The sequence below is a fragment of the Puntigrus tetrazona genome, unplaced genomic scaffold (assembly GCF_018831695.1).
Source record: "Puntigrus tetrazona isolate hp1 unplaced genomic scaffold, ASM1883169v1 S000000495, whole genome shotgun sequence".
NCBI classification, from domain to species: domain Eukaryota; kingdom Metazoa; phylum Chordata; class Actinopteri; order Cypriniformes; family Cyprinidae; genus Puntigrus; species Puntigrus tetrazona.
The window spans coordinates 117507-144610 of record NW_025048135.1 but is presented as its reverse complement, the minus strand read 5'-3'; the positions used below and the strand labels follow the sequence as shown (position 1 = coordinate 144610).

The 27104-nt window shown below is 36.6% G+C and overlaps 3 protein-coding genes across 5 annotated transcripts in view; 2 read left to right on the top strand and 1 right to left on the bottom strand.

The window, feature by feature from the left end:
- nadka (NAD kinase a) overlaps positions 1–4763 on the top strand; it is a 53219-nt gene extending 48456 nt beyond the window's left edge. For all 3 annotated transcript variants that reach the window (XM_043232032.1, XM_043232035.1, XM_043232031.1), the window contains one exon: positions 553–4763. In XM_043232032.1, the coding sequence (XP_043087967.1) occupies positions 553–700 (148 nt within the window). In that variant the 3' untranslated portion in view covers positions 701–4763. The remainder of the gene's footprint in view (positions 1–552) is intronic.
- A 1163-nt stretch (positions 4764–5926) lies between these two features.
- wdr46 (WD repeat domain 46) lies at positions 5927–22207 on the top strand. The gene is made up of 14 exons (XM_043232030.1): positions 5927–6065; positions 6628–6777; positions 9406–9486; positions 11570–11682; positions 12265–12352; positions 13066–13127; positions 13956–14060; positions 17436–17586; positions 17954–18189; positions 18914–19067; positions 19890–20040; positions 20352–20542; positions 21607–21720; positions 21933–22207. Exons 1-14 carry the CDS (start codon positions 6024–6026, stop codon positions 22038–22040), a joined length of 1746 nt encoding a protein of 581 aa, XP_043087965.1. The 5' UTR covers positions 5927–6023; the 3' UTR covers positions 22041–22207.
- Positions 22208–22512: 305 nt separating this feature from the next.
- Positions 22513–26073, bottom strand: b3galt4 (UDP-Gal:betaGlcNAc beta 1,3-galactosyltransferase, polypeptide 4). The gene is made up of 2 exons (XM_043232036.1): positions 25741–26073; positions 22513–25122 (listed from the first exon to the last, which is right to left on the bottom strand). The coding sequence occupies exon 2, from the start codon at positions 24982–24984 to the stop codon at positions 23869–23871; it is 1116 nt and encodes a 371-aa protein (XP_043087971.1). The 5' UTR covers positions 24985–25122; positions 25741–26073; the 3' UTR covers positions 22513–23868.
- Positions 26074–27104: the final 1031 nt, after the last annotated feature.

Below are 27104 nucleotides of genomic sequence, written 5' to 3'. Positions count from 1 at the left end.
GTCAGCCAGCATGGGCAGAATCAAAGCTATGTGATGTAGAATTAAAACAACATACTCCCTGATCCGGTTTAAAAATAAGTAGTGTGTGGATTTTCACAATTTTAGGGTGGCTGTGTTCACATACTCCTAACACGCATTTATTTTCGAACAACCCTCGCTTTGGATTTTGCGTAATAGGTCCCCTTTAACTTAAGTGCAAACAAATGACCTTTCAAAACAGACTAAAGGTAGTAAAATATTTGTATATAACACTTTTTTAGGAAATAAGTTTAAGAATAAGAGTACTTGGTGTCATGAATCAAATAGCTGTTTTATTTAGAAGGGTGATTACGTTGACCCACTGTGCTTGCCAACCCATCACGATTGACTGGTAGAAGTACAAAAATACATCACATTTCTCCAGTCTTTGTAATATTGTTTTCAGGAGCTACTGGCCAATCATTTAAAATAAATGCTCACTGATAAACTTTGTCATGTTTACATTTGAGTTCACATTTTGAAAATTCTTGTTTTGTTTTTGGCTTTTTTATAATAATCCTCTATGTTTTACAGCATTACCATCACAACATCATGTTTCCCCGTTCCTTCCATCTGTTTCCGTGACCCTGTGAACGACTGGTTCGAGAGCCTGGCCCAATGTTTACACTGGAATGTTCGTAAGAAACAGAGTCATCTGAGTTCAGAAGAGGAGGAGTTCTGACCACACTCCAAGCTTTCATAGCACAGTTACTTTCTCATGTTAATTATGTAAGTGAATCTCATAAAATAATTTCAGCTGAAGAGGAAAAAATACAAAATTATATTTGGCTTTAAAACAAAATAAATTACGACAATTTATATCATGACTTTGGTTTTCCACAAAAACACTGTGTGTGCACATGTACAGTCAGGTCCATAAATATTGGGACATTGACACAATTCTAACATTTTTGGCTCTATACACGACCACAATGGATTTGATTTAACTGCAGACTGTCAGCTTTAATTTGGGCGTATTACATCCAAATCAGGTGAATGGTGTAGGAATTACAACAGTTTGCATATGTGCCTCCCAATTGTTAAGGGACCAAAAGTAATGGGACAGAATAATAATCCCTAATCAAACTTTCACTTTTTAATACTTGGTTGAAAATCCTTTGCAGTCAATTACAGCCTAAAGTCTGGAATGCGTAGACATCACCAGATTCAGTTCCTGCTTGTTCTTGGGGCATTTTCCCTTCAGTTTTGTCTTCAGCAAGTGAATCGGATTGAGGTCAGGTGATCGACTTGGCCATTAAATAACATTCCACAGATAATATTGCCCAAAACACTTCAGAATACATCCTGCTGCTTTTGTCAGCCGTCACTTCATCAATAAATACAAGAAAACCAGTTCCATTTGCAGCCATACATGCCCACGCCATGACACTACCACGACTATTCACTGATGAGGGGGTCTGCCTAGTTCCTCTCCTCCGTACGCTTCTCTTCCCATCACTCTGGTACAAATCGATCTTGGTCTCATCTGTCCATAACATGTTGTTACAGAACTATGAAGGCTTTTTTAGATGTCGTTTGGCCTTCCTGTTTTTGAGGCTCACCAATGGTTTACATCTTGCGGTGAACCCTCTGTATTCACTTTGGTGAAGTCTTCTCTTGATTGTTGACTTCGACACACATACACCTACTTCCTGGAGAGTGTTCTTGATCTGGTCAACTGTTGTGAAGGGTGTTGAATTCTTCAGTCATCCGCCATACTTGTTTTCCATTGTCTTCCGGGTCTTTTGGTGTCGCTGAGCTCACTGGTGCGTTCCTTCTTTTTGAGAATGTTTTAAACAGTTGTTTTGGCCACTCCTAATGTTTTTGCTATCTCTCCAATGGGTTTGTTTTGTTTCTTCTTCCTAATGATGGCTTACTTCACTGATAGTGACAGCTCTTTGGATCTCATCTTGAGAGTTGACAGTAACAGATTCCAAATGCAAGTCGCACACTTGAAATGGACCTTTTATCTGCTCATTGTAATTGGGATAATGAGGGAATAACACATACCTGGCCATGGAACAGCTGAAAGAATCATTACTTTTGGTCCCTTAACAAGTGACAAGTGATGTGAAGAGACACATATGCAAACTGTTGTAATTCCTACATCGTTCGACTGATTTGGATGTAAATACCCTCAAATTAAAGCTGAGTTAAATCTTGTTCATTTCATTTCAAGTCCATTGTGGTGGTGTATAAAAATGTTAAAATTGTGTTAAAGTCCCAATATTTATGGACCTGACTGTATGTATGCATGTATGTACATATGTGTTGCATTATGGCAATGAGAATTCTGTGGAAATGTGTGAGGGGGAAAAAGGTTATTTAATTTGGGGGTAAAAACAAAGTAAGCCCACTATACATGGCAACATATTCTTGGTGAATTTTGTTCAAATTACTTTTAAATTGATATCTATTAATTCCATTATAAAGTACTCAATTTTGCCTGACTGTGTCTTTTAAAAGATTATAGCAATAACTGCATTTTTATGTACTGGATTGTGCCTTATAGAGCAGTGGTTCTCAGATGGGGGTACGTGTTCTACAGCAACTTAAAGTAACGTTAAAATCAATCAAACCAAAATGCTGCTTCGAGTATAAAAACAGGAAACAGTCAGATGACATCAAATTACCTCATATTTTGTGGTCCAAACTGACTGCATCCACGATGATACGATGCCACTAAATACGCTGCTGTTCATTATATCTTCACTTAATAGCAGAAAGAACAAATGTTGACAGACTACACTGAGATCGACTTAAGAAAACTTTGTTGATACAGATACAGAAATAAATCAGTGCCATTTAAAGTTTTTTATGTTCAAAATACAGGAATGCAATTTTGCCTAAATATCCAAATTGTAAATGTGACTTTTTAAATAACAACAAAAAAGGTAATAAGTGAACATTTTGAATGTAGCATTCATTTTCAAAACAATATTGTCAATATTGTGTGTTATGTCTTACAACTAAATAATAATAGGTCCACCGAAATCTGCAACAGAACTGGTGTGTGTCTCTGTGACATTAACTTTGAACAATTCAGAGACAGTGTTGCCAGATTGGATGGATGATTTCCTTCCCAAAAGTTCACAAAAACACGCCCACATTTTTAACTGTCAAAATAATAAAAAATATAAATCCAAATTTTCACAAGTATCACAAGATTGATAAGAGCCATTTTTAACTCCATAAAACAAAATTATACAAATATAATGCTAGATAAATCTGGGAAAATAAAGAGAATTGCCAGATATTAAGAAAATAACGATACCCTAGAAAAACACGTGCATCATTTTAATGTCAACCGTCGAAATGTAAATGCAGAAAACAAATAACAATAATGCATGTACCTCTCACTCCATAATTTCACCGTGTTAAGCAAATAATCTATATAATTTATGTTTGAATACCGGAAAAAAGACCCCAAACTTGCCCAAATTTTCCCCACCTGCCCAAGTCAATATTTACAGACACAAACAAATTCAAAACGGCCCAATTGATCGGAAATCTGGCAACACTGTTCAGAAAGTCAGCAGTTAACAACCCATGACTACAGCCTCCTTACTGAATGACATGACGCCGCACTCACCTCCACCTTTTACATTTACAAGTATCACTTTGTTTTACCATAATTTATTGCTTTATTTAATAATACACTTTAGGAAAATGACTTCAAACATACACTTAATAAGGTTAGAAAAACAAAGGTAAATCAATTTAGAGGAATAGTTCTTCCACGACTCACCCTCATCTAGTTCCAAACATTTATGAATTTATTTGTTCTGCCGAACACTAAGGAAGATATTCTGAAGAAAGTCTGTAACAGGCTATTTTCGGTCACCATTGACTTCCATAGTAGGAAAAAAAAATACTATTACAGTCAATATTTACCTAAAGCAGCCTAGTTACCCTAACCTTCCTTTGTGTTCAGCAGAACAAAGAAATTCATAAAGATTTGACTTGAACCCGTTACCTCTTGACCCATAATGGTGGTGTAAGAGGGGACCCTTTAAATGCCTCCGAATGTTTACACCACTGTAGAAAGTTTGAGAGACACTTTTATAGAGTACTGCATCAAAGTCAGTCATTTGGGGAAAATCTTTACAGTATTGGCTAAATGTATTGATGCCATATTTAGAATGTATTGTACAAACTGGTTATCTATATATTACATATCTGAGATTTTTTTTACATTTTATTATTTATAATATTTTTTACTTTGAAACCCCTGGAGTTTTTCTAATGGTGTCTTGCAGCCCAGCAAACAACTTAATAACCAATGAATTACAGTCTGTGCACTGAATATTCAAATACACTGTAATGTTCCTTTTGTATTTTTATATACAACTACCACTAAAAAGTATACACTAAAGCCTATCTTAGATTATAGATTGAAATGTAAGCGGTTTATACGAGTAACTTTTACAGCTTCACATTTATCTGTGGCCTTTTACTCAGTTTACATCATATGTAGCTTTTGCTTCTGTGTTTTACAACATCTTGACAGAATTTATATTATTATTAAAAACAATGTTCATAGTAAAATCGTTTGAATAATGTATGTCATTGACTCTTACGGCTTTCCAAAGTTTAATGCAAAACATTTTGTAACTGAAAATAATATATTTTGTTTTTATGAGACACTGTCATTATCCATTCATGTTATAGAAGTTGTTTTTTTGCCGTTGTTGTTCTTACAAACTTACATAATAAATGGTAGGTGGTTGACAAATTTAAACACATTGAACGTGAGCGTTGTGTTTATTGCCCTCTTTCCTTCTAACATATGCTTTATATAATACAGCTGCACTTAATCAACTTTTCTTAAATAGACCATCAAGAGAAAGCTACTCTGTAACGCAGTTACTTTGTCATTTGTTTGCCATTTATTTGCATAAAAGCTCTTCCTTCTTCCTCGTTCCTATAGACATGTTTCAGAGAAATGAACACTTTACATAAGGCTAATGCTTTACAGTAAGAGTGTGAATGTGTGTGAATTATGCATTAATATCTCATTAGTTATTAAGAACTTACATGTTCCAAGTCTTTCATGAATGATAAACGAGTAGACATTAACTAAGGTGGGTACATCATCACGATTTATGATTTATTAAGCAAGATCATGATGGGGGTTTTTTTGTTCACAAAAAAATAATCTGCTTTACTATCCATTGTGGATAAAGCTATCCGTATGGTAAATGATTCAAAAAGGCATTATTTTGTGCATGTAAGACTACTTGAAATAAATTAATTTACAAAAATCCACATTACCTCAATGTATTTCATTTAACATTTCAAAACCTGTTACTGAAACTCAACACAAAAACAAGAGCAAAAATAAAAGCACATAGAAAGAATGAGGAGAAAATAAGGTAAAAATCTTTAGGGGCATAATTTATTAATTTCTCAATGCATGCTGGGAGTTATGGGTGAGGTTTATACTGTGCTAGTACCCAGCATGCATCATTAAGCTTTTGAGATTTATATGCTGAATCTAGATGTGTGTGTGTGTGTGTGTGTGTGTGTGTGTGTGTGTGTGTGTGTGTGTGTGTGTGTGTCTAAGCGTTGGAGATTCTGTGCATAAATTATTTAAAATTATTCCGAATAGTTTGTTATTTGGCAGTATCACTTAGCATAAATAACATGAAACACTTACTAGTAACAAAGGTCTAAAGATTTTTTTAAATTCAAATATACAGCTATATGACAAAAAGTAATGGCAATATATTTTTTACTATTTTGGTCAGCTTTGTACTCCAACATAAATGAATGAATAACAAATAATTTAAAACGTTAAGCGCTATAGGTAAAATCATCCAGACTAAAGCCTATCTGTAGCCCTTCCAGGTAAGAATATCCCCCTCCAGCTCGACAGGGGGCAGTGCTGTGCCTTTGAGCTGCTTTGATGTCGGCGATCAATCGGTGAAGAAGAAGAAGAAGAAGAAGAAGAAGAAGAAGAAGAAGAAGAAGAAGACCACACAGGCCTTTCGGTCACGCCGGAGATGCTAGAGAATACACACGTGGACAAAATGAACATGAAAAAGGTTATTATCACAATTTATTGCTTTGGCTACAGAGTCAGATTTGATCGGCATCATGTTTTTATTGATGTCGATTGTTTACGTACATAAATATGTTGTCAGGCAAAAACAACAAAAAACTATTAACAGTTACACTCGGCTGTACTGAATAAATGTAAAATTAAATGTGATTACTTTGTTTATATGATAATCCTAGGAGTTTCAATGACTTGGATATTTTTACAGACGGATGCGTACGTCACAATATTATAATGAAAAAGTCTTATTGATTAATGACGTTCTTTTAAAAAATATATTTTAATATTATGCCGTAGAAATAAAATAGTTTTGACTACTGAAAACGCGTCCTAATTCATTGTGGAAACAGAGCCGAAGTAAAGTGAAAGTACTAACCAGCATCTGCAGACACTTCTAAGAACTACATTTAGTCTTTTTTATTTACCGAACAAGGTAAACAGTCTAAATAAAGTATACCAGGCAGGCAAATTTATAATTGTTTCCCCAGGAAGATATTCTCTCCTGATTGAAAAACATTTATGAATGTGACTGCCTTTTTCTTACTCAGCCTCCAAAACGTTATTGGGAAGAAACAGATAAAACAGACCAAAGTCAAAAGAGACCGGAGGAAGAACCTGAAGGAGTCACGGAGAACCAGAGAGAACCAACAGAGAAAGAAAGAGCATTCAAGAGGAAGAGGAATGTTAAACCTTTGGAGGTAAGAGTGGTTTCTTTTTCTATTTCCAAGCGATATATTTTCACAGTAGTTTACTAAAAGCTTGTTTTAAAAGCATACAGTTGGTATTTTAAAATGTACACGTGGTTTGTATTGAAATCATGGTGTAAATAGATTTTATTGGAGTTCTCTCAGTTTAGATTATTAGATTTCATTCCACGTGAATTTTCCTGTATATAATTACGTTTTTCTAATAATGAATAAAATGCTTACTGATGCTTACGCTAGCTGAGTCAGTAGAAGATTCAACAGATAAGAATAAACACTGGACTACGAAAATATGATTCACATTATTATTAGTATTAATATAGTTTTTTCATTCTAGTCAAGTTTCTAATATTGAAATGTTAATGGACACAGCCTTTATCTCTAATGAGATCACTATGACACGCACTGCGGGCCTTATTTAGTGTGATCTGGACGGTTTATTTCACTCACCTGATATTGAGACGTGAGTTAGGAAGAAGAATCCATCATTAAAGGAGGTGTTTTCTAGCGCTGTCCCCCTACTTCTGGGCTTTTATTGGGAATTTCACCTTTTTTAAATAAGATCAGTTATTTGTTAGTTTTTTACGGTTATGCCACATTGATATTGTTGCAGTCATCCACCAGATATTTTCTCAGAAATTCTAGACTATTTTTATGGAAGTGCAAACTGTATATTAGTATGGTGTATAGTGAAATATAAATCAAATACTTTGCAGCCTCCATTTTTTGCAGTAGATAGATAAAAAGGAAAAAAAACCCCAAAAAGCCAAGCCGTGACACTGGAAAACGCTCTCCAAAGAGATGCCCGTTAGCGTGGGACTAATATCACAGGACAGCATGGACTTAAGATCTCAGACAACCTCTGCTCATCTTACGACTTATTAGAGGTCACTAGAATCAAGAAGAATCAGCCTCCTCCGTCTTACTCGCTAGTTCTAGAAACCACACACAGACCAAATGTTAACTTGCAAGAGGAATAATAAAAAAGATTTAAAATTAGAATGTGAAAAGTTTATCATCAAATAGTTATTAATGACGTTCTTATTTTGCTTCTCACCAGCAGGTCATTACACTTTACCTTAAATAAAAGGTTTTAAATAAACCTTCTCCTATAAACCAAGGAGTGGTTTTAAGACTTGTTTGCGTGCTGCACCTTTCCCTAGTTCTGTAACCCATAAAGGTTATTGAAGCCCATGTTTCTGAAAAGGGAGCTACACAAGTAACTAGTATTTTCTTATTCATAAGCATTAAATATTAATTGTATGATCAGTTAAGCAGTTCAACAATAAAATCACTTAGTTATTGGTCAGTGACACATCCTGACTTTACGGCAGGTGGAGCTGATATCCTGAGACGGACGTTCATTAGACCTGTGGAAAGTGTTTTCATCTGGATGTAGATGCTGCAGTCCCCAGTCCAGACCTGCCACGACTCTTTAAAATATTCATTTATTGATCAAGCAATCATAAGAACGTGCCTGATAAATAGAAAAAAAGATCTCAGTAACTTAAGATGATACTGTTCAGAAAAATAAATATACCTTTTGTGTTACTGTTTTGCAGCAGCTCTGACTCCCTCTCAGCACTAATAATAATAATAATAAGAAGAAGAAGGGGTGCTAAAACTTTTTACAGTGCTCTCTGAACATCTACAACAACCAGATACTTGGTTTTGAATAACATACAATTACTTCAGCAAAACAAATATTTCTATTTCACTATGCTATAACTGTGAACACCAAATACTCAGTTGTCCACAGAAAAACATCTCCATCAGCTCCTTTCTCTTTTCCTTTTTGGTTTGAATTCATGTTTATAACAGCAGTCTGACAGTGATGACAAAGAACTTGCAAACATGTTCTTACCTCATCGACGAAAAGGTCAATTCAGTGCAAATATACATTTTAAGTTTATTTTCCTCAGAATAATAATTCACTTCATATAGAACCTTTTTGTCACGAGTTTGCGGTTATATAGAACCCCAAAGAACCTTTTTTCTAAGAGTGTTTTCTAATTATATTCTAGCTACTTGTTTTCTTTTTATTTCTTATAAAATAAAAGTACTATCCAGCACTAATGTTCTCTATTCTTTGGTCTTTGTCTACATATTCATAAAAAAATAATAATAATAAAGTTGATCCTCTAAAACTAGCGTTGTCTTTCTATTTGTTGGTCTTTGGTTTGAATTTAAATTTTTCAATAATGATTGGTTATATTTCCATAATTTGGAATGACTTTGTTTGCTAACAAGGAGTTGGCTTCACTGATAAAGTATTTTATGTTGTGGAATAAAATCTGAAATGATCATAAGCTTGTGTTAATCACACTTTATTTTAGACAATTAATCACGAGCCCATTCAAAAACCCAAATACTTCACGAAGATTAAACTTCTGGGTTTTGGACTACAAAAATGTAGCTCTCAGAATAGAAATGTTATTCTCTTAGCTGAAATAAAATCACTAAAAGGACTAACTTGAAATAATGTAGGAGCCACTGATTTAAAGAAGAAATTTCCCATATTTGGATGGCAAAATTGAATGACGTTTAAAAAGCACCATTATTATCTCTAATAATTGTCTGGCCTAGTTTGACCAGATCTGACGGCTCTTCTCATTGGTTTAGAAAAAGGACCCTTTTCCTGGTGAGGCTCCTATACCACAAAAACAACTCCAGAAGTTTCAGAGAGGAGAGAAATGTGAAGTGGTAAGTTAAAATTAAGTTCTACATAAAAAACGTTATACTTGCAACCTTTGCAAATCCACTTAGTTAGGTATTATGAACAAAGTGGTGTATTGTTTTTATACAAACACTTCAGAAGTGTTTAATAGTCAAGTTTTTAAGCACTAGTTAAAAACCTTACCTTGATCTTTTAACACAAATGTTTAAGTAAAATTGCATATAATGTTATGTTACATCCATATACATTTTTTCGCTATATATGGCAAGGTAGTAAAATAGTAATATAGTACACCGATTTAAGGAAAGTGCAGTCATTCCTCACCCTCATGTCATCAAACCTGGGAGACCTTTCTTCATCCTTCATCACACGTGAACTGTTGAGGTTTAGACGCGTGTGCTTGAAACCTGGCAGGAAACTGATAAGTGCAGAGATACACGTACATGTTGTTTGCCGTTTAAGTCTTGGAGGGATGAGTTATAAGAATAGTCTTTTAGAATGGAATTGAAAGACTGAAACTGGATGTGAGCGTGTTGCTCATCAATAAAAGAGCTGTATGGAATCTTGCATGATAAAGAACGTGCAATCATGTTAGTGTGCTCGTGAAGCCTGGGTCCCGGATGGAGGTTTTACTTCCTTGCCGCCGTCACCTCTGGCTTCTTAGGACACTTACTTTCTAGCGGTTGTCGTCGGTTTGATTGCACAGACTGTCTCTGCATTTAATACAAACTTAAATGTGTTGGAATCCTGTTAAGACAACGCAAAATATTTGTCAACACAAAAAAACTTCACAACTGGATAGATTTTTGCGTTTATTGAAAGTGTGGTTTATGTCCGCTGTGCACGTCACGGGATGCTTTTAGAGAAGATAAAGTGGTTCACCCAGGTGTATTTTTTATTTGCTGTATTTTGGATTAAAAAAAAATTTAAATGTAAATTCTTACTGTCCAAACATGTTTGACTGGTAGTGTTAAATGTATTGAATCTTGTTTAAAACCCCTAAGTATTAACACATTTAGTACAACACATTTAAAAAAGAGGCAAATCTGTCATAGCTTCATGTTAGACTTTTCTAACAGAGAATCCACAGGATTGAAACCCTTCTTGTCAGACTAAGCTGGTCTGAACGTCCTCTGCCCTTCACCACTTCAGTTAACAACGGTCTCATTTAGCATCTAACACACTGCAAGTCTGTCAGAACAGATCTGGCCATCTGTAAAATAATACTGTACTGTAAAATAATGGCAAAAATGTCAACCTGGCCTAAAGTGAAATATAAACGTGGCCTAAGGGATTTTAGTTACATACTTGAGTGTATACTTAAGTAGGCTTAAAGTTAACGTTACATTGTACCACACAAGTGTTGCCAGATCTTTATAGAAAAAAAAAGCACATAAAAATACAAACACTCAAATGCTTAGTTTTGACGAAGTTTATATATAAATATCTGCAACAGACCACTTTATTAACTCCTAACATGCCTAAAAGTGCTTATAAATGTTGGTGCTCTCTAAAGCAGGCTTATTAACAAAACACATCACATGGAAATGACAAATAATGAATAAAATGGTTATTTTTGTTTGGTTTTTTTGCACAAAAAGTATTCTTGTAGCTTTGAAAATGACCATTGAACAACTGATGTCACATGGATTTTTAACAATAAATTTGCTGCATTGTTTAAGGATCCTCGATCTCTATGAGAGGCTCTGAGAGCCTTCAGAATTCATCAGAAATATCTTAATTTGATTTTGAAAATGAATGAGGATCTAACAGGTTTGAAACAACATGAGGGTGAGTAATTGATGACAGAATTTTAACTTTTGCATAACCCTAACCCTTTACAGTCATTTACAATCTAGTCCTGAAGATAAATTGGGTATAGAATGTTTTTCAGTACTTGTGATTGCTTAAAGTTTATGCTACATGTATGGAATGGCATTGTATAGTCAGCCTTTCTTGTCTTCATTTCATACAACAAACTTTAAACCCCTGTTGCCACTGCTTGCGTATTAAGATGTGAGCACACATCCAAACAACAGAATCTGATTCAGTAAAATGAGGGCTTTTCATGTTTAAAGTAAAACGTTAAAACCTGTTTTTTTGTGTCAGCCTTCAAAAGCCCGTGAAATACTGAAAGATGCCATTGCGTTCTCAGAGGCCATGTCTGAACACGCTCAGAAACAGGCTGCGCGATATGACCTCTTACTTCCAGAGGATGCTGGGTAATGCAGTTTACATTCTTTTTTTTCTTCTTCTTCTTCTTCTTCCATATTGAATGTAAACCCTCAGGCGTATTAAAAGAAATTACATCTTATAATACAAAGTGAGAATGGAGACTGTGGACGTCCGAGCTGCTCTGTTTATATACATAGACTGTGACTGTTAAAAGAAGCTCAAGAAGTCCATGTGACTTTTGTGCTATGAAGAGTGGTTCACTGATATGTGCTTTTTAGTTGGTGATGCTGATAGGACAGCAGGGTCACGTTATTTAATATAAAGACAGCAAAAACGCATTTTGTGGAAAGTGTTATTGAAAACATTTTTGTATCAAGGGTTCAGTTAAAAAAGAGGAACACTCAGGCACACTCATTTTTAGGCAGACGGCAAATGCAAGCTTCTTTGTTTATCTTTACGATTGTTTGATAGCACTACAAATACGTGAGCAGTTACACCCCTTAAAGAGCTGTTTACCACAGATATACAGCTAAATGTCAGCTTGGACTGCTTGTGTGTTAAACTATTCTTATTGTATTCATCTTGAAATACACACAAGAGCTCTTCACTGTCTGTCTGTCTGTCATCAGCTTCCTGGAAGGAGACGAGGATGAAGACACAAACACAATCTCTCAAGATGACATAGCAGATGCAGTTGACATCACTTCTGGATCAAAGGTGATAGGTCAACCGTTTTAAACACTGCTGTGTGTTATTAGCTTTTTTGATTTTGTAAAAAAAAAAACATTGTTGAAATGAACCAAGTTAATAAACACCATTAAGAGGTCGTAAACGGTCATAAAAGGTTTGACTAATTGAAATGATTAAAGAAGTCACATACCAGTAAATGAACAGCATGTTTCTGTTTGAACACGGCATGTGGATACCAGGATGAAGGTCTTCATTGTTTCTTTGAGAATAATATTAGCATTAATGTTTTATAACTTTTGACCAATTAATCAGACTTTTCTTAATCTGTTTGCACTTCTATCTAATTTTAAGATTACTGTATGCTTTCAGTGCATCATATATGTATGTGACCGTATCATAACAGATTTTGTGTTCAGTATAAGAATGAGGTTATTCAGGTTATTAAAAAAGAGAACAGGTAGAAGGCTTACCTTCTTAATATTTATCAGTGGAAATATGTTGCAGTATTTGTTGTCCATAGAACTTTTTAGTTTTTGTATATGCTTTTGTAAAAGCACTGCAGGACTATTCTTAAAATATACTATTTCTGCTTTATACTGCAAATCTATCAAATATTATATGTTTAACATGAGCAAACATATGCAAATGTAGTTTAAAATATTTGTTTTGATTTCCTAGTTGTTATGTACTGAAGGACTCTGTGTGTGATTAGTTGTATTTTCTTTCCTCTCTCCTGACAGTACTTCAATTTGCATCTATCCCAGTTTGGCCCATATAGGCTTGACTACAGCAAAACCGGACGGTATGTGCTAAAGAATGATAAAAACAGACGATTCTTAGTGTAGATCCCAGAAAGCCCACCCCCGGGAACATGCAACGAGGGCTGAGGCCATGAGAAGAGGAAGAGAAGACTAGAGATGGACAAAAGATCAGCTCAGATCAGCTCAAATGAATTGTTCCATTTATACTTATGTTCACATAGCTTTAAGAATTGTGGAAGTGTGTGTGTGGTTGCCATACTGTATTACAGATTTAATCATGATGAAAACGTATATTAAAAGCATCTGAAAGTATGCAACATCAACAAACAAAAACATACCATTAAGAGATGTGCTTCACTAATATCCTCTGCGACTCATTAGGGCCTAAATTGATAAGATAGATTAATAGATAATGTCACTGCTTACAATACAACCAGAGCAAATGACCTGAGGGACAGGAAGTTCAGACACGCTCTAGAGGCAGTGTAGCCAATCACGACACACTGGGCTAGTTAACCAATCAGAGCCCGCTTCTGAGGGAGGGGTTTCACAAAAACAGGAAATGATCAGAAGGGCAGGGTGGTGTGGAATAAAGGAAAATTATGTGAAAATGTGTTTGTTTTAACGTGTTACAATCAAGCCAAAAAAAACCCCACCCCTTTAAATCTTGTATATGTCTGTTTTCTTGTGCTATACCATCTGAGAACCTTGTTTAAAATTGTACAATTAAAAACATCTCAGAACATTTACTTGAGGACTCATTGGGCATCTTAATCCAACTCATTATTTCATTATAAGGAAAAGTTAATCGAAATCATTGCATTTTTCAGTGTATTTTATTAATTATTTATTGTGTTTGTCTGCAACAGGCATCTACTGGTGGGTGGAAAGAAAGGTCATGTGGCCTGCATCGACTGGCAAACCAAAGACCTCACGTGTGAGATGAACGTCATGGAGACGGTGAATGATGTCAAGTGAGTGCCCATTTGTTAAGCTCTATTATTAGATTTTTTTGCACATATTCTTATGATGTTTTAGCAGCCATTATTAGCAGGTTGAGTACCGAACTCAGTACTTTTAAGGGTACTACAGATTTCCATTAAATGATCAATACCAAATTTTTCTGATGGCGTATGTTACACACAGAGAGAACGATATGAGAATGAATGTCACTGCGCTGTATTCTGCATCCCATGAAAGAGCTTCACACTCTAATCAATTCTGTGAACATGACTGCTACAATATTTAATATGACAAATATTAGTAAGTCTGTATAATGTGTTGTTTAGGTCTGTGTTTTATCAGCTGTTTTCTCCCCTCTTCCCACCCTCTACACTGTGACTTTTCCACAGTTTTTCATGTTCATTTCTGGAGTCTCTTTCAGATCTAAGGTATAAAAGACCAGGGATGAAAAAGGGTTTTATGATTCTTTAAACTTGGGATACTTTTAACAGCTAACTGAATCATGTTTAGATTTATGGCAATGACTCAATGCGCTTAAATACTGTTTCAATGAAGATTTGATGGTATACCATCAGGAAAAGCAGAGAAAGTCAGTTACCCTCCTGTAAACCATCAGCGTGGTTTATAACAGGATCTATAACTAGTACTAAACCACTGTTCCAAGGTTTGTTAGCTTAGCTGTTCCTTGCAGCTAAGGTTACAGATTTAGAGCAATGGGTAAGGTCAAAGTCATGATCATCATGAGGTTTCAGGCCAAACTAATTAAAATGGAGATTAAGACCAAAAATCAAGTCAGCAGAATCATCTAAAAAGTCATTATTAAAACGGGGAGGACGGTAAATAGAAACACAAAGAATTGGACGTACCATATCAATCTGAACATGTTGTACCTCAAAACCTGAAGAGACAGCATTTCTGTTTAAAAACATGGCCGAGCCACCTCCACGTGCAATCCGGTGGTACAAACTCACCCATTTTAATCCTAGTTTTGTTCATAAATAGAAAATCCAGGTCCTTTGAGATAAAAAGTCATGTAAAACAAAAGTCTTATTGATGAGAGTGTGTTAATTAATCCTATGTTAGGCGGCAAAGACTCATTAGACAGTCAGCAATGATGAAGTACTGATTTATTTGCCCAAAATCAGACAGATCTGTTCTGGAACCTTATTAGTCAATCAGTCAATAAATCACTTTTATTTATATAGCACTTGTAACAATACAGATTGTATCTAAGCACTGAACAATATTAAATGGTAGAATACAATAGGATGTATAATGACAAGATTTATCAATTTATTAACGGCAGAGACGGTCTCTTTAATCAAATCGACGATTATCTAGATATTAAGTACCCCAAGTAAGCAAGCCAGAGGCGACAGCAGCAATGAACCAAAACCTCATCCATTATAGAATGGAGGAAAGAAAACTTTGGGAGAAAGCGGGCTCAGCTGGGCCAGTTCTCTTCTGGCTGGATGCCCAGCACTTAGTTTCCAGTGCAGTGTTGACAGAACCGAGCTAATATGATCATACTAGTTCTAATAAGATCTCTAGCTCTGAGGTTTGGACCAGCTGAAGTTTGTTTATCAAGCGTGCCACCCAATAAAGCATTACAATAATCTAACCTTGAGGTCATAAACGCATTTCTGCATTTGACGTTGAGTACTGAGTCTTGAGGTTCTTCATGTTTCAATAAGTGGCCAAGTGTTCATCTGAGATTTTGATACTTTTGGTATTGAGTCTGCTTGCAAATACTGTTTAAACAATTGCCCGCATTTTCCACCATTCTGTAGCAAATCAGCTCATTAAGTTAAAAAGTATATAAATAATTACAATTAATTATGATTATTTCCAATTATTTATATCAGCTGCCAGTAGTAACTGTATCAGAATTACATTGCCATCAACAAATCTGTTCGTTCAGCGGACATTCATTGTAAATTCATAAAAGCTCTAAGGAGGGATATTTTCGTGGCCACCTTCTTGCGGTGTCAGAGACTCAGATCATGTAGGAAGGATGTCAGTTGTAAAGGGACATTAATTTGCAAGGCAAAACCAGAAACGCAGTTTGTGCACGTTTTATTAACTAAACGCTAACTCGCATAAATACACAAAGTACAAGGATGGCATGATGGTAAACCAGCACCATTTGAACAGGATCTATAACTAGTACTAAACCTTTGTTTAGTTTAGTTACATGCACAATACTTGCATAGTTTTGGACTCACGTTCTGTCAGTTTGAAGAGTGATATTAACTAGTGCTCCATCATAAACATGCATAAAACAGAATACAATACCAAAGACACAAAAATAATAACAGTATACACAATGACCTGGGGATATGCATTATAGAAAATTCATGGACTCAATGTCTAGGCCTTATTGAAAGGAGTAATTTCCCATTGCAGTATGTGTCTGTTTTAAAGAGAATTAATGCATAAAGTTGATCTGATCTGACAGAGGTGTCCCTGTTACCATGGTAATCAGGGGCAGAGTTCATTCAGACATACTGGTACTCAGTTTGTGTATTAAGTTTGATTGTTAATAATAAATTGTGTCTGTCTGGTTCAAAAGCTACTGACCGATTCCCCTACAGCTTTGGTGCAATGTTGGTGCTGCTTCTCTTCAGGTCGTCTTCTGTAGGGTTAAGGTCAGAGGACCTGAATGGCCATAGCAGAAGCTTGGTTTTGTGACAAACTACCCATTTTTGTGCTGTTTCTAAGGTTTGTTTTTGGATTATTGTCTAGTGTTGAGGCCTAATTTTTTGCTTTTTAGTTAGATTTTTAGTAACATTTTCTGTTGATTGGATCTCTTTAATTATTGCTCTGTTTATTGCTCTAGGAACTTTTTATCGCCCTAGTTCTTTCATTAAAGCTACTTTCTAATTTGTGAAGCTCAGTTTTAATTTGCTGCACATCAGAAATATATTCTCTGGTTTCTGTCATTGTAATAATTTTATGGTGATTGTAACCCTGTCGTGCTCAAATGTGAATTTATATATATTCAGATAAGTTTTTTTTGTCTTTCTTTCTAGGGTTATACATTTTAAATTCTTATTCTCCTATGAAAGGTTATTTTTTGTGGCTTTTTAATTTTTTTTTTTTTTTTTTTTTTTAAATAAAAGATCAAAAGGTTTAACCAATGCACATTTATTTTGTTCATATATCAACAATTCTGAATACGTGTGTATCCAAATTAAAGGAATAGTTCTTCTGCTTCTAACTTGAAAAAAAACAAAAAAACCATCAGCCCAGTTCCCAGATAACTCTACACAGTCCCCAAAACACTGTTGTTGTGTAAACAAGCAAAATGCATAAAGATATAATGTTTTTTTTCTCCCCGGTATAGGGGTTAAAATTTTAATCTGCTCTCTTTTCTCTACCTCCAGATGGCTTCACACAGAGGCTATGTTTGCTGTGGCACAGAAGAGATGGCTCTATATTTATGACTCTAAAGGTGTGGAGCTGCACTGTGTGAAGAAGTTCAATGACGTCTTAAGAATGCAGTTTCTACCCTACCACTTCCTACTCGCCACAGCGGTGAGTCAAAACTCCAGCTACTGGAAGAAATGAAAAATGTTTTGCATGACAAAATACAGCTTATATACATTATTTGCTATATTATCTGTTACAGTACTGTGAAGTAGTTGTTATTGTAGAAAGAGAGGACACAAAATTTGGGAATTTGTCTTCTAGTCATGTTCATCATAACACTTCAGCAGCAGTACTGTACATATGACAAGGATTTTACTCAATTATGAAACGTATTTTGAGAAGTATAGCTTTTAACTGCAATATGTAAAAAAAAAAAAAAAAAAAAAAAAAAAAAATACTTTCCCTATTGTATGTCAGCCTTAAAACAGGTTTCCCATATGCCAATAATAATTCACTCATCATAATCTTTCAGAGTGCCACAGGGTTTCTGCAGTATCTGGACGTATCGATTGGCAAAGAGATCGCAGCCATCTGTACAAAAATGGGACGGCTAGACGTGATGGCACAGAATCCCCACAATGCAGTAGTTCACCTGGGCCACTCGAACGGCACCATCAGTCTGTGGTCACCCAACCAGAAACAGCCCCTCGTAAAGATGTTGTGTCATCGGGGCGCTGTTCGTTCTTTAACTGTGGATAAAACTGGCACGTGAGTACTACAAAGGAAACATTGATTTCTATACCTGATTTAAAGAATAAGACCAGCTGTCTCACAGGAATATTACAGTAGAGCAAAAAATCCCAGTGTGAACATTGCTTAAAATTGATTGCTTTAAAACCTTAATGAAGTTTTGTTATACATATTTAAAGATGAAGATCATTGTTGGCACTTATGTGATGGGCTTTGGCTATTCCTCAAGTGTTTTGAGTCGACTAATGATATCAATAGAAAAGACTGGTGTTTTATATTGACATTTTCTGAGATTATTGCACTAGAAGCTATATATGTATATATGTGTATATATGTGTGTATGTATATATATATACACACACATGTACGTGTGTGTGTGTTTTTGCTGTGTGGCACTGGTGGATACAACATGAAACAGTGCTCCATGACTGAGAGCAACTCCATGATGTTTAGTGTCCGATGTTGATATTGTCAGTGCACAGGAAATAAAAATTTACTGTATTCATGTAATACTCTTATTTGGAAAAAATGACAAAGACTATAAAATGTGAACGCTGGTGGCTCCACTGTATATGCTAATGAGTGTGTTTAGGCTTGAGCACTTTTTCTGCAGCAGCTCATTTTGTGTCATCTGCTTTATTTTGGCCATATTTTGAGCGTCCTTTTTTGTGTTCGATCATAGCACTAGATCATACCTTGCATTCTATTTATTTTTGCTACTAAAATGTTCTGTTTATTGCAGGTACATGGTGACGTCGGGTCTGGACAGGAAGCTAAAGGTGTATGATATCAGAGCTTTTAAACCTCTTCACTCCTGTTTTCAACCTGCTGGAGCCTCTTGTTTATCTCTAAGCCAGAGAGGACTGCTCAGTGTTGCTACTGGAGATATTGTACAGGTAGTGTACATAAACAAGACCTTAGAAATAACCCATGAAGACTGTACGGTGAACCAGAGCCATTACGTGCTCTATTGCTTTGCTGCGGCTGTATAAACACTCATGCTAACATGCTAATATTTGCTGATGCGTACAATGCAAACTATTAACAAGATACTCACTTTAAACTTGTTTATGATTGCTTCGCTCATTAATTCAATTAGGCAGACCACACACATACACAGCGATATGGATTTGAAAGAGCATTCTCTTTTCTCAGATGTTGATTTCAGCTGTTCTGAGCCCGCTGCAAACACTAGTCATGTATTTGAAGATTGAGCAGAGAGCTCATTAGCTACAGATACAGCAGAGATAATGTGATCATGTCATTAGGTCAGACTGAGTTAGACACAGCTTTGATAGTGATGGGGGTCAGATTGTCTGAACACCTTTTACACCATCTTACTCAGTTTCCTTTTATTTGAAAAAATTAAGTATAACTAATGTAATTTGTTTTCAAACTTATGTTAACTCAGACGGAAAATAGTCTGCAAACTTGCATATGGGTTTCTCCTTGAACTTGGTAAAAAGAATCTATTTACCATCTTGACTGGAAAATACTGTTTTCGTGTTTCAATTTTTGCATTTATTTTTTGCTAAGATTTATATAGATATCATTTGAAAGGGACAAAGAATCTGCATGAAGTACATGACATGTATGCTTGCTGTCCTGAAGATGTACATGAGTAGCTTAGAAGTTTCCTAAAAAGCAATGGAATATTGCAATATTATGATACTGATAATTACAGTCACAAAGATGGAGTGGTATGTTTGTATTCTCAGGTTTATCAGAATGTTTTGGGAAGCAGTCCTGTCTCCAAACCCTACATGGCTCACCGCCTTCGAGGGCAAATTTGGGGTCTTGCATACTGCCCCTTTGAAGATGTTCTGGGAATCGGACACGGAGAGGGCTTCACTAGCATGATTGTACCAGGTAAGACAGGAAGGAGGTTTACACACTTTATTATAGATGATGACCAAATGAGCTCAGTTGCCAAACATGACAAGACGCTCTGGAACGGGGAAGGGAAAGGGGCGTAAAATGCAATTGGGATTTGGCCTTAGATATAGAGGACATATTTATGTATTGTTCACTTTTATTTATTGCTTTAAATTTGGCAAAAATGCAGTGTACGAACTGGCACACACAATACACACAATGTGCATTTTTATTCTGCTTCTTTCAGTATATTGCATTGCTGTAGGATTGAATGTCTTCTCCTATTACTATTTGTGCCTCTTCAGGTGCAGGGGAAGCCAATTTTGATGCTCTTGATTCCAACCCATACCGCAGCTATAAACAGAGACAGGAGTGGGAGGTCAAGGCTCTGCTAGAGAAGGTGCAGCCCGAGCTGATAGGTTTGGACCCAGGACAGCTGAGTAAAGTAGACCAGGCCAGCTTTGAGCAGAGGCACAAGGAACGAGTTGAAGCATTGGTAAGTTTAATAACCAAGTTAATAACTGTTAGGTTTGCTTAGTATTCATCATAGAGTCCTAACAAAAGTCAAATATTAGAATGATTTCCTGAAGGATCATTTGAGACTGAAGACTGGAGTAATGATGCAGAAAATTCAGCTTTGTATCACAGAAATAAATTATGTTTTTAAGTATATTCAAAAAGAAAACCAATATTATAAATTGAAATATTTCAGTCTTCCTGTTTTTCTGTATTTTTGATCAAAGAAATACAGCCTTTATAAGTACAGTGAACTCATTGTCATGTTCAAAAAAAAAAAAACATTCTGAGATGATTCACGCTTTATGACATGGCGCGTTGTCCTGCTGGATGTAACAGAAGATTGGTACACTGTGATCATAAAGGGATGGGCACGGTCAGCAATAGGCTGTGGCGTTGACACGATGCTCAGTTGGTACTATTGGGGCCAAAGTGTGCCAAGGAAATATCCCCCACACCATTACACCACCAACACCAGCCTGAACCGTTGATACCAGGCAGGATGGATCCATGCTTTCATGTTGACGCTAAATTCTGACCCTACCATCCCAATGTCACAGCAGAAATCGAGACTCATCAGACGTTTTTCCAATATTCTGTTGTATTCAATTTTGGTGAGCCTGTGCGAATTGTAGCCTCAGCTTTCTTTCTCCAAAGGTTTTTTTTTCTCTCCATTTTGTATGGATGGGGTTTTGGTTCCTTGGCGCTGTCGCGTCTATCTTGCTAAGTTGGAGACACTTAACCTCTAGTGATTATCATTGAATTTATTACAGAGACAGTCTCTGCATTTAACAACAAATTGTTCAGTCGTGTCATTATACATCCATCATTGTACTCTTCTACTTTATACTGTTCAGTGCTTTGATACAACCTGTTATATAAATATATAAATAAAAGTGATTGATTGACAATTTATTTTCTAAGAATAAAGATAGTTGCGAAGATACTACCTTTTCTAGTATCTTTGATGGATACCTCCCTATCTCCCTTTTTTGTCAATTTAGTGTCACTTAGTTCTTACTTTGTGTCTTTTCTTTGTTTCAGGGTTTTGATCCACTAGCAAAAGACAAATTTAAACCAAGGAAAAAGAAGAAAGGAAGAAGCTCGGCTGGTGCCATAGAGAAAAGAAAGAGGAAAGTCGCCCATGAGGATCAGAGGGTATTTTTTTTCTTTTCTTCTGTATCTGTTTGTGTGCCTCATATAGAAGATGTAATATTTTAACCAATCAGACAAAAATGTTTAATGGACAGTATTTCTGGAGGGATCAATGATATATCTAGAGGTCAGAAAGTCTTTGTTGAACACAAGTCTCTTTATGTTTCTTATTTGCTCTTTGTTCACACCACTTTCTATCTATTGTGATTCTACAGGATGAAATTCGGCAATCTGTACAAGCACAAACAGAAAGAGAGCAGGAGCTGAAAAAGTCCAAAGAAAAGTTGGAAAACAAATCGACACTTGACCGTTTTAGAAAGTAAAGATGCCGACTGCTGTGAACCCATGCTATAGGACTAATTCAAAGAAAAATATATTCATAATCTGTTGCAAATGTAAGATTGCTGTTGTACAAGCCATTTTTTCAAACCATCTGAATGTCACTTCCTTGTTCAATGAAAGCTTGTTTAATAAAATACCTATAAGAGAATTCTGTAGTATCACTGTTAGCCAGAACCAAGACATTATTACTGGAGCTCATCAGTTGTTATTAAAAAAATTAAAATGGATTTTAAATGATGTTTCTCCTTACAAATAGGCTAAGACCAAGCTATGCTGCTAATTCTTCTTAATTCTGGACATTCACTACTAGTTATATATTGTAAAGCTTTTTTCATTGCTAGAATTACATTCTTTTTTTCCTGAAAGCCCGCTGTGTGAAACCCAGTCCACTGTACAGACGGCTGTTGCTTAAACCACTATACCTACAGTGCAACAATACTGAAGATAAATGTGTTTGTATTTAGAAAATATGTAAGTATCTTTAATATACTTGTGGCATGGAAATAATAAAAGCAGTGAGAAGTTTAGTTAACATGAACTAAGAATGAATACCTCTAAAATGCAAATTACTATTATTCCATTTCCACTATTTTAATAGATTTTCTGCTATGTATGCTCATTCCAAATAGTGGCAATTATCTGCACTTTAAAACAGGATGCAATAACATATTGAGTGACAATTATAATTTTAATTATTAAATGGATGACATCCTATTGGAAAAATGTAAGCCCACCCTACACCATCCTGATATTAAATCTGAAAAAGGATAAGAAAGTTTAGTAAAGGGTGGAATCAAATCCAGGTTGGTCGCATTAAAAATGATTTTGGCCCACAAATTACGGTCTTCACCGGTGGGGTTGTTGAACAATCACCTTTTGTAGTAACCTTATAATTATGGGAGGACTTCGTGTAGGTCGCTGCTGCCATAGACACAGAGACGTCTTTCACTTCATGAAGCTAACTCACTATGTTAACTGACACTCATCACGTTTTATTTTGATGTGGCACATTGATATATCTAAGTGGTGGAAAACAAGAGGCGGGACATAAACCAATCAAATCAATTCATACCGAACAAAATCTTGATGGAGGCATTTCTGTGCTAAAGGATGGACAGCACAAAAAAATAGGCTGATCACTGAACTCGTTCTTTCAAATAGCAGACCATTTGATAAGGTACTGTTATCTCTATAATCTTGAAAACTCCTAGGAATGATGTCAGTTGACTATGGCTAAAATGAGTTAAAAATTAGGGCTACATGATTAATCGTATTTTGAATCAAATTTAGTCTTCAGTAAACTCTTGTCAGCCAAATGAAATATTGACCTTCTTGGGCCAAGCCCTGTTCACATTATATATTAAATAGTATTCAGTGCTTACAGTGAGGAAATAAAGTGCTTGTGTACACTGGCTGGCATATTTAAATCAAGTGAGATATTGCTGAAAGATCATACATTTATTTACTAAAAAGACGTGTGTGTTTGTGTCCTGAGTGACAATAGATCAGACAGAACCTGTCTGCGTTCACAAGATTTCCTAGTGGGATTTATGGGATGTATCATAACTAATCACCCAGACAATTTGAATGGCTAAGTACCGACAACACGTAAGAATCATTATAATTATTATAAATATCATAATACCCTGGTTCATATCAGCCACTTTGAGCATAAAAATGAATCATGAAAGGCACATGCCAGGAAAAAGCATAGTTGCATAGCATCACCCAATAATACCCTTTGTGCTTTTAAGCTTTCCCACAATACTTCACCTTCCTCCAGGCTCCTCAGGTTTATAGATCTTTATTTCACGAGTCTGTCCCCAACAGCATCCCGAGAAGGGCTCTTATTTTACAGATTCCAAGAGACGTCCGCATGCCCAGCCATGAGCACGGGGCAGTGGAGTGCACTTCTGTCCAGTAGTGCACCATGTCCCCTGGCTTGGTATGGTGGACAGACACCATAGTTTGATAGCAGCAACGACTATACGGTACGGCTGGACCGCCAGAGAAAAGTGGAGAGTGCGTCGGTGTAATGCCTGCCGTGTGAGCGCAAATACCTACAAACACATCCTCTGGGGGCAAGGGTTTGGACAAACTGATGGAAACAGCTGCTAGTGACAGCTTGAGCAAAGCTGGCCGAGAAAGAACATACGCTGTTCCACTGCAGTAGTCAGGAAAGACCACGCCAGCGTATGCGCTTTCTGACAGGAAGAATTTACTGGCAGGATTACGGTCCGGTGCTACCTGCATGTGGACCCGACCCAGATAAAGCTCAGGGAGTTCACTTTCTTCTGCTTTAAAGCTGAGGTTGAGATATTGCAGCAGTGCACTGGGATTGAACAGTACATCGTCATCCACCTTAGCCAGATAGTAGGCCTGTGGACAGAAACGGCGTGCCCAGCCCAGCATCGACAGGGTTTTTAGGGTCAGGTTCCCATAGGAATCCACGAAGCGTCCTTGTATGAGGTCCCCACGCTCCTTTGACTCTTCTATTAATTCTTTGCCAATAACTGGGTCAGATGGCTGACCTACGATGAAGAGAGTCATGACTCGGTGACCCCTGACCTGTACTTCCCCACCCCAGGTGTCTCGAATGGCCTGCCGGGCCTTTCTGTTGCGAGGTGCAGTTGTCACCAAAATGATGAGGAAAGGTTTGGCGCGCTGGCAGACGTGGATGCTAGGCATAAGCAAGTACTCTTCAGAGCGGCTCGGGGGTACGCTGTGTGGAAGGACTACTCCATGAGGAACTCTCGCTCTGTTCATGCCCAGCGAGGTTACCCACAATTCAATTACATCAATAAAGAGGAATGCTAGCAGGGAGATACAGAAGACTATTATCAATAAGTAATGGGCAAACTTTAAATGGCCTCCTCGCTTCCCAAAGCGACCTTTACAAATCCTAAAACTATACCCCGACACCATTTTAACAGATCACAGAAAAAAAAACGTTTTCAGTCTTCCTTTATGGGTGAGATCACACCGACTGTGTGAAATGAGATCCAGTGAAGGAACAAAGAGGCCGTAGTAAGATGACCAGTTCTGCTTCAGTTTCACCACCAGCTGCAAAAGAGAAAAAAGATGCGCTCTATAGATAGGGTAACATCTATATTTTTGATGGTATATATTCAGTTGTAAAGACACATCAGCAGTATCTGGTGTACTAAAATAGACAGGTAATGGTGTATTTATGTTGACTGCTTTGAGAGATCAGTGGAGAGGAAAGGAGCACGCTCACCGACTACCGTCTGTCTAGTATATACACATATAATAGCATTACATTACACAGCTTTTACACTGGGACTTGTTTTGCATCTAACTGCACTCTTAAAATTTCTAGTAAACAAACCATCAAACTGTTTCCCCGGTGCTTATGTCCTGCGAAGCCTCCCAGCATGCAATGCGGCATGAATAAGGTTCTTTAAAATATGATTATTAAGCTAATCGTTTATTTCTGGGTGTACACACAAAAAAAGACAACGACACATTTTAAAACACCGCGAGTGAGCTACAGTCGACTTCCTCCAGGACATGATTCAAAGCCCTACTGAAGAACATTTGATGGCGACACAACAGAATAAAAGCACAAAGTGATTGGTTTGCTGGCTGTCTCTCGATCGAGAATTTCATTTCGATGCGTGTTGAATTCCTTATAATTTAGCATTAAAGTAGACGTTTTACCTTCACGGAGCTGAATATCCTCTGTAATAAAATTGACGTCGATTGCCATTTTCCCGCTTCGCGCTGGAGCTGATAAAAGCGTCGTGTATTCGAGACCCTTCGGGTGTCCGCTTCTCCGTGAAATACAGAGCTGTCCACGAGAACATAAAGCTTTTCTCTAAACAGACCTGCGATTAATAAGAATCCGTGCGATTCCGAGCCATGATGTGACTTCCTAGAGGACCGTGTACACACACACACACACACACTCACTCACACACAGAGACACACACACACACTCACACACAGAGACACACACACACACACACACACACACACACACACAGAGACACACACACACACTCACTCACACACAGAGACACACACACACACACACACACACACACACTCACACACACACACACACACACACACACACACACACAGACACACACACACTCACACACTCACACACACACACACACACACACTCACACACACACACACACACACACACACACTCACACTCACTCACACACACACACACACACACACACACACACACACACACACACACACACACACACACACACACACACACACACACACACACACTCACACTCACACACACACACACACACACACACACACACACACACACACACACACACACACACACACACACACGTACGTACGTGTAAGATGTGTGTCCTGCAGGTGACAGCTTCCTGGTGAATCAGCAGGAAATAAACTTCAGTGAGAAAATTATGACAATATCTTCATATATCTACTATTTTAGACTAAAAAGCAAATACCCGTTGAAACATGTTAAATATATATATATATATATATATATATATATATATATATATATATATATATATATATATATATATATATATATATATATATGTAAACTACAAAGGAAAATATAAATGAAATTTATTGCGACAGTTGTGAAAGGTCATTTGCATTAAGGTTTCAATTTCATTCCACGTTTTGAGTGATGATTACATCCATAAATAAATGTATATGTTGACCGTTATGGTAGATTAAAAGAGGTCTTGTAGCTTCATCAAGAAACACAACACACAGATACAAGCGAAGCTGCAAGAACAGGAGAAAACGCTCATCAACGTCTCATAAACTAGAAATAGGATTTGTTTAACACATATTATTAATGCAGTCCCAACACAAAGAGATTAAAGAAACTTCAATTTACATTTTTGTTGGATTAAACACAATAAAATGAGTTCCTACATCAGTTATCACTTCATGAAGGTGCTGTAAACAGAATCATTACATGCAACATGCTTTCACATTTTAGCAGCAGAAGCCATCATAGATGAGTTCACTTCTGTTGAATGTGAGAATACTGTGTTCCC

Excerpts from the sequence above, each read along its gene's own strand:
- wdr46 (XM_043232030.1), top strand. The coding sequence starts at position 6,024 with ATGCTAGAGAATACACACGTGGACAAAATGAACATGAAAAAG. Across the intron at positions 13,128-13,955 it reads GACTACAGCAAAACCGGACG|GCATCTACTGGTGGGTGGAA; the intron begins GTATGTGCTAAA and ends TGTCTGCAACAG. Across the intron at positions 14,061-17,435 it reads GAGACGGTGAATGATGTCAA|ATGGCTTCACACAGAGGCTA; the intron begins GTGAGTGCCCAT and ends CTCTACCTCCAG.
- b3galt4 (XM_043232036.1), bottom strand. The coding sequence starts at position 24,984 with ATGGTGTCGGGGTATAGTTTTAGGATTTGTAAAGGTCGCTTTGGGAAG.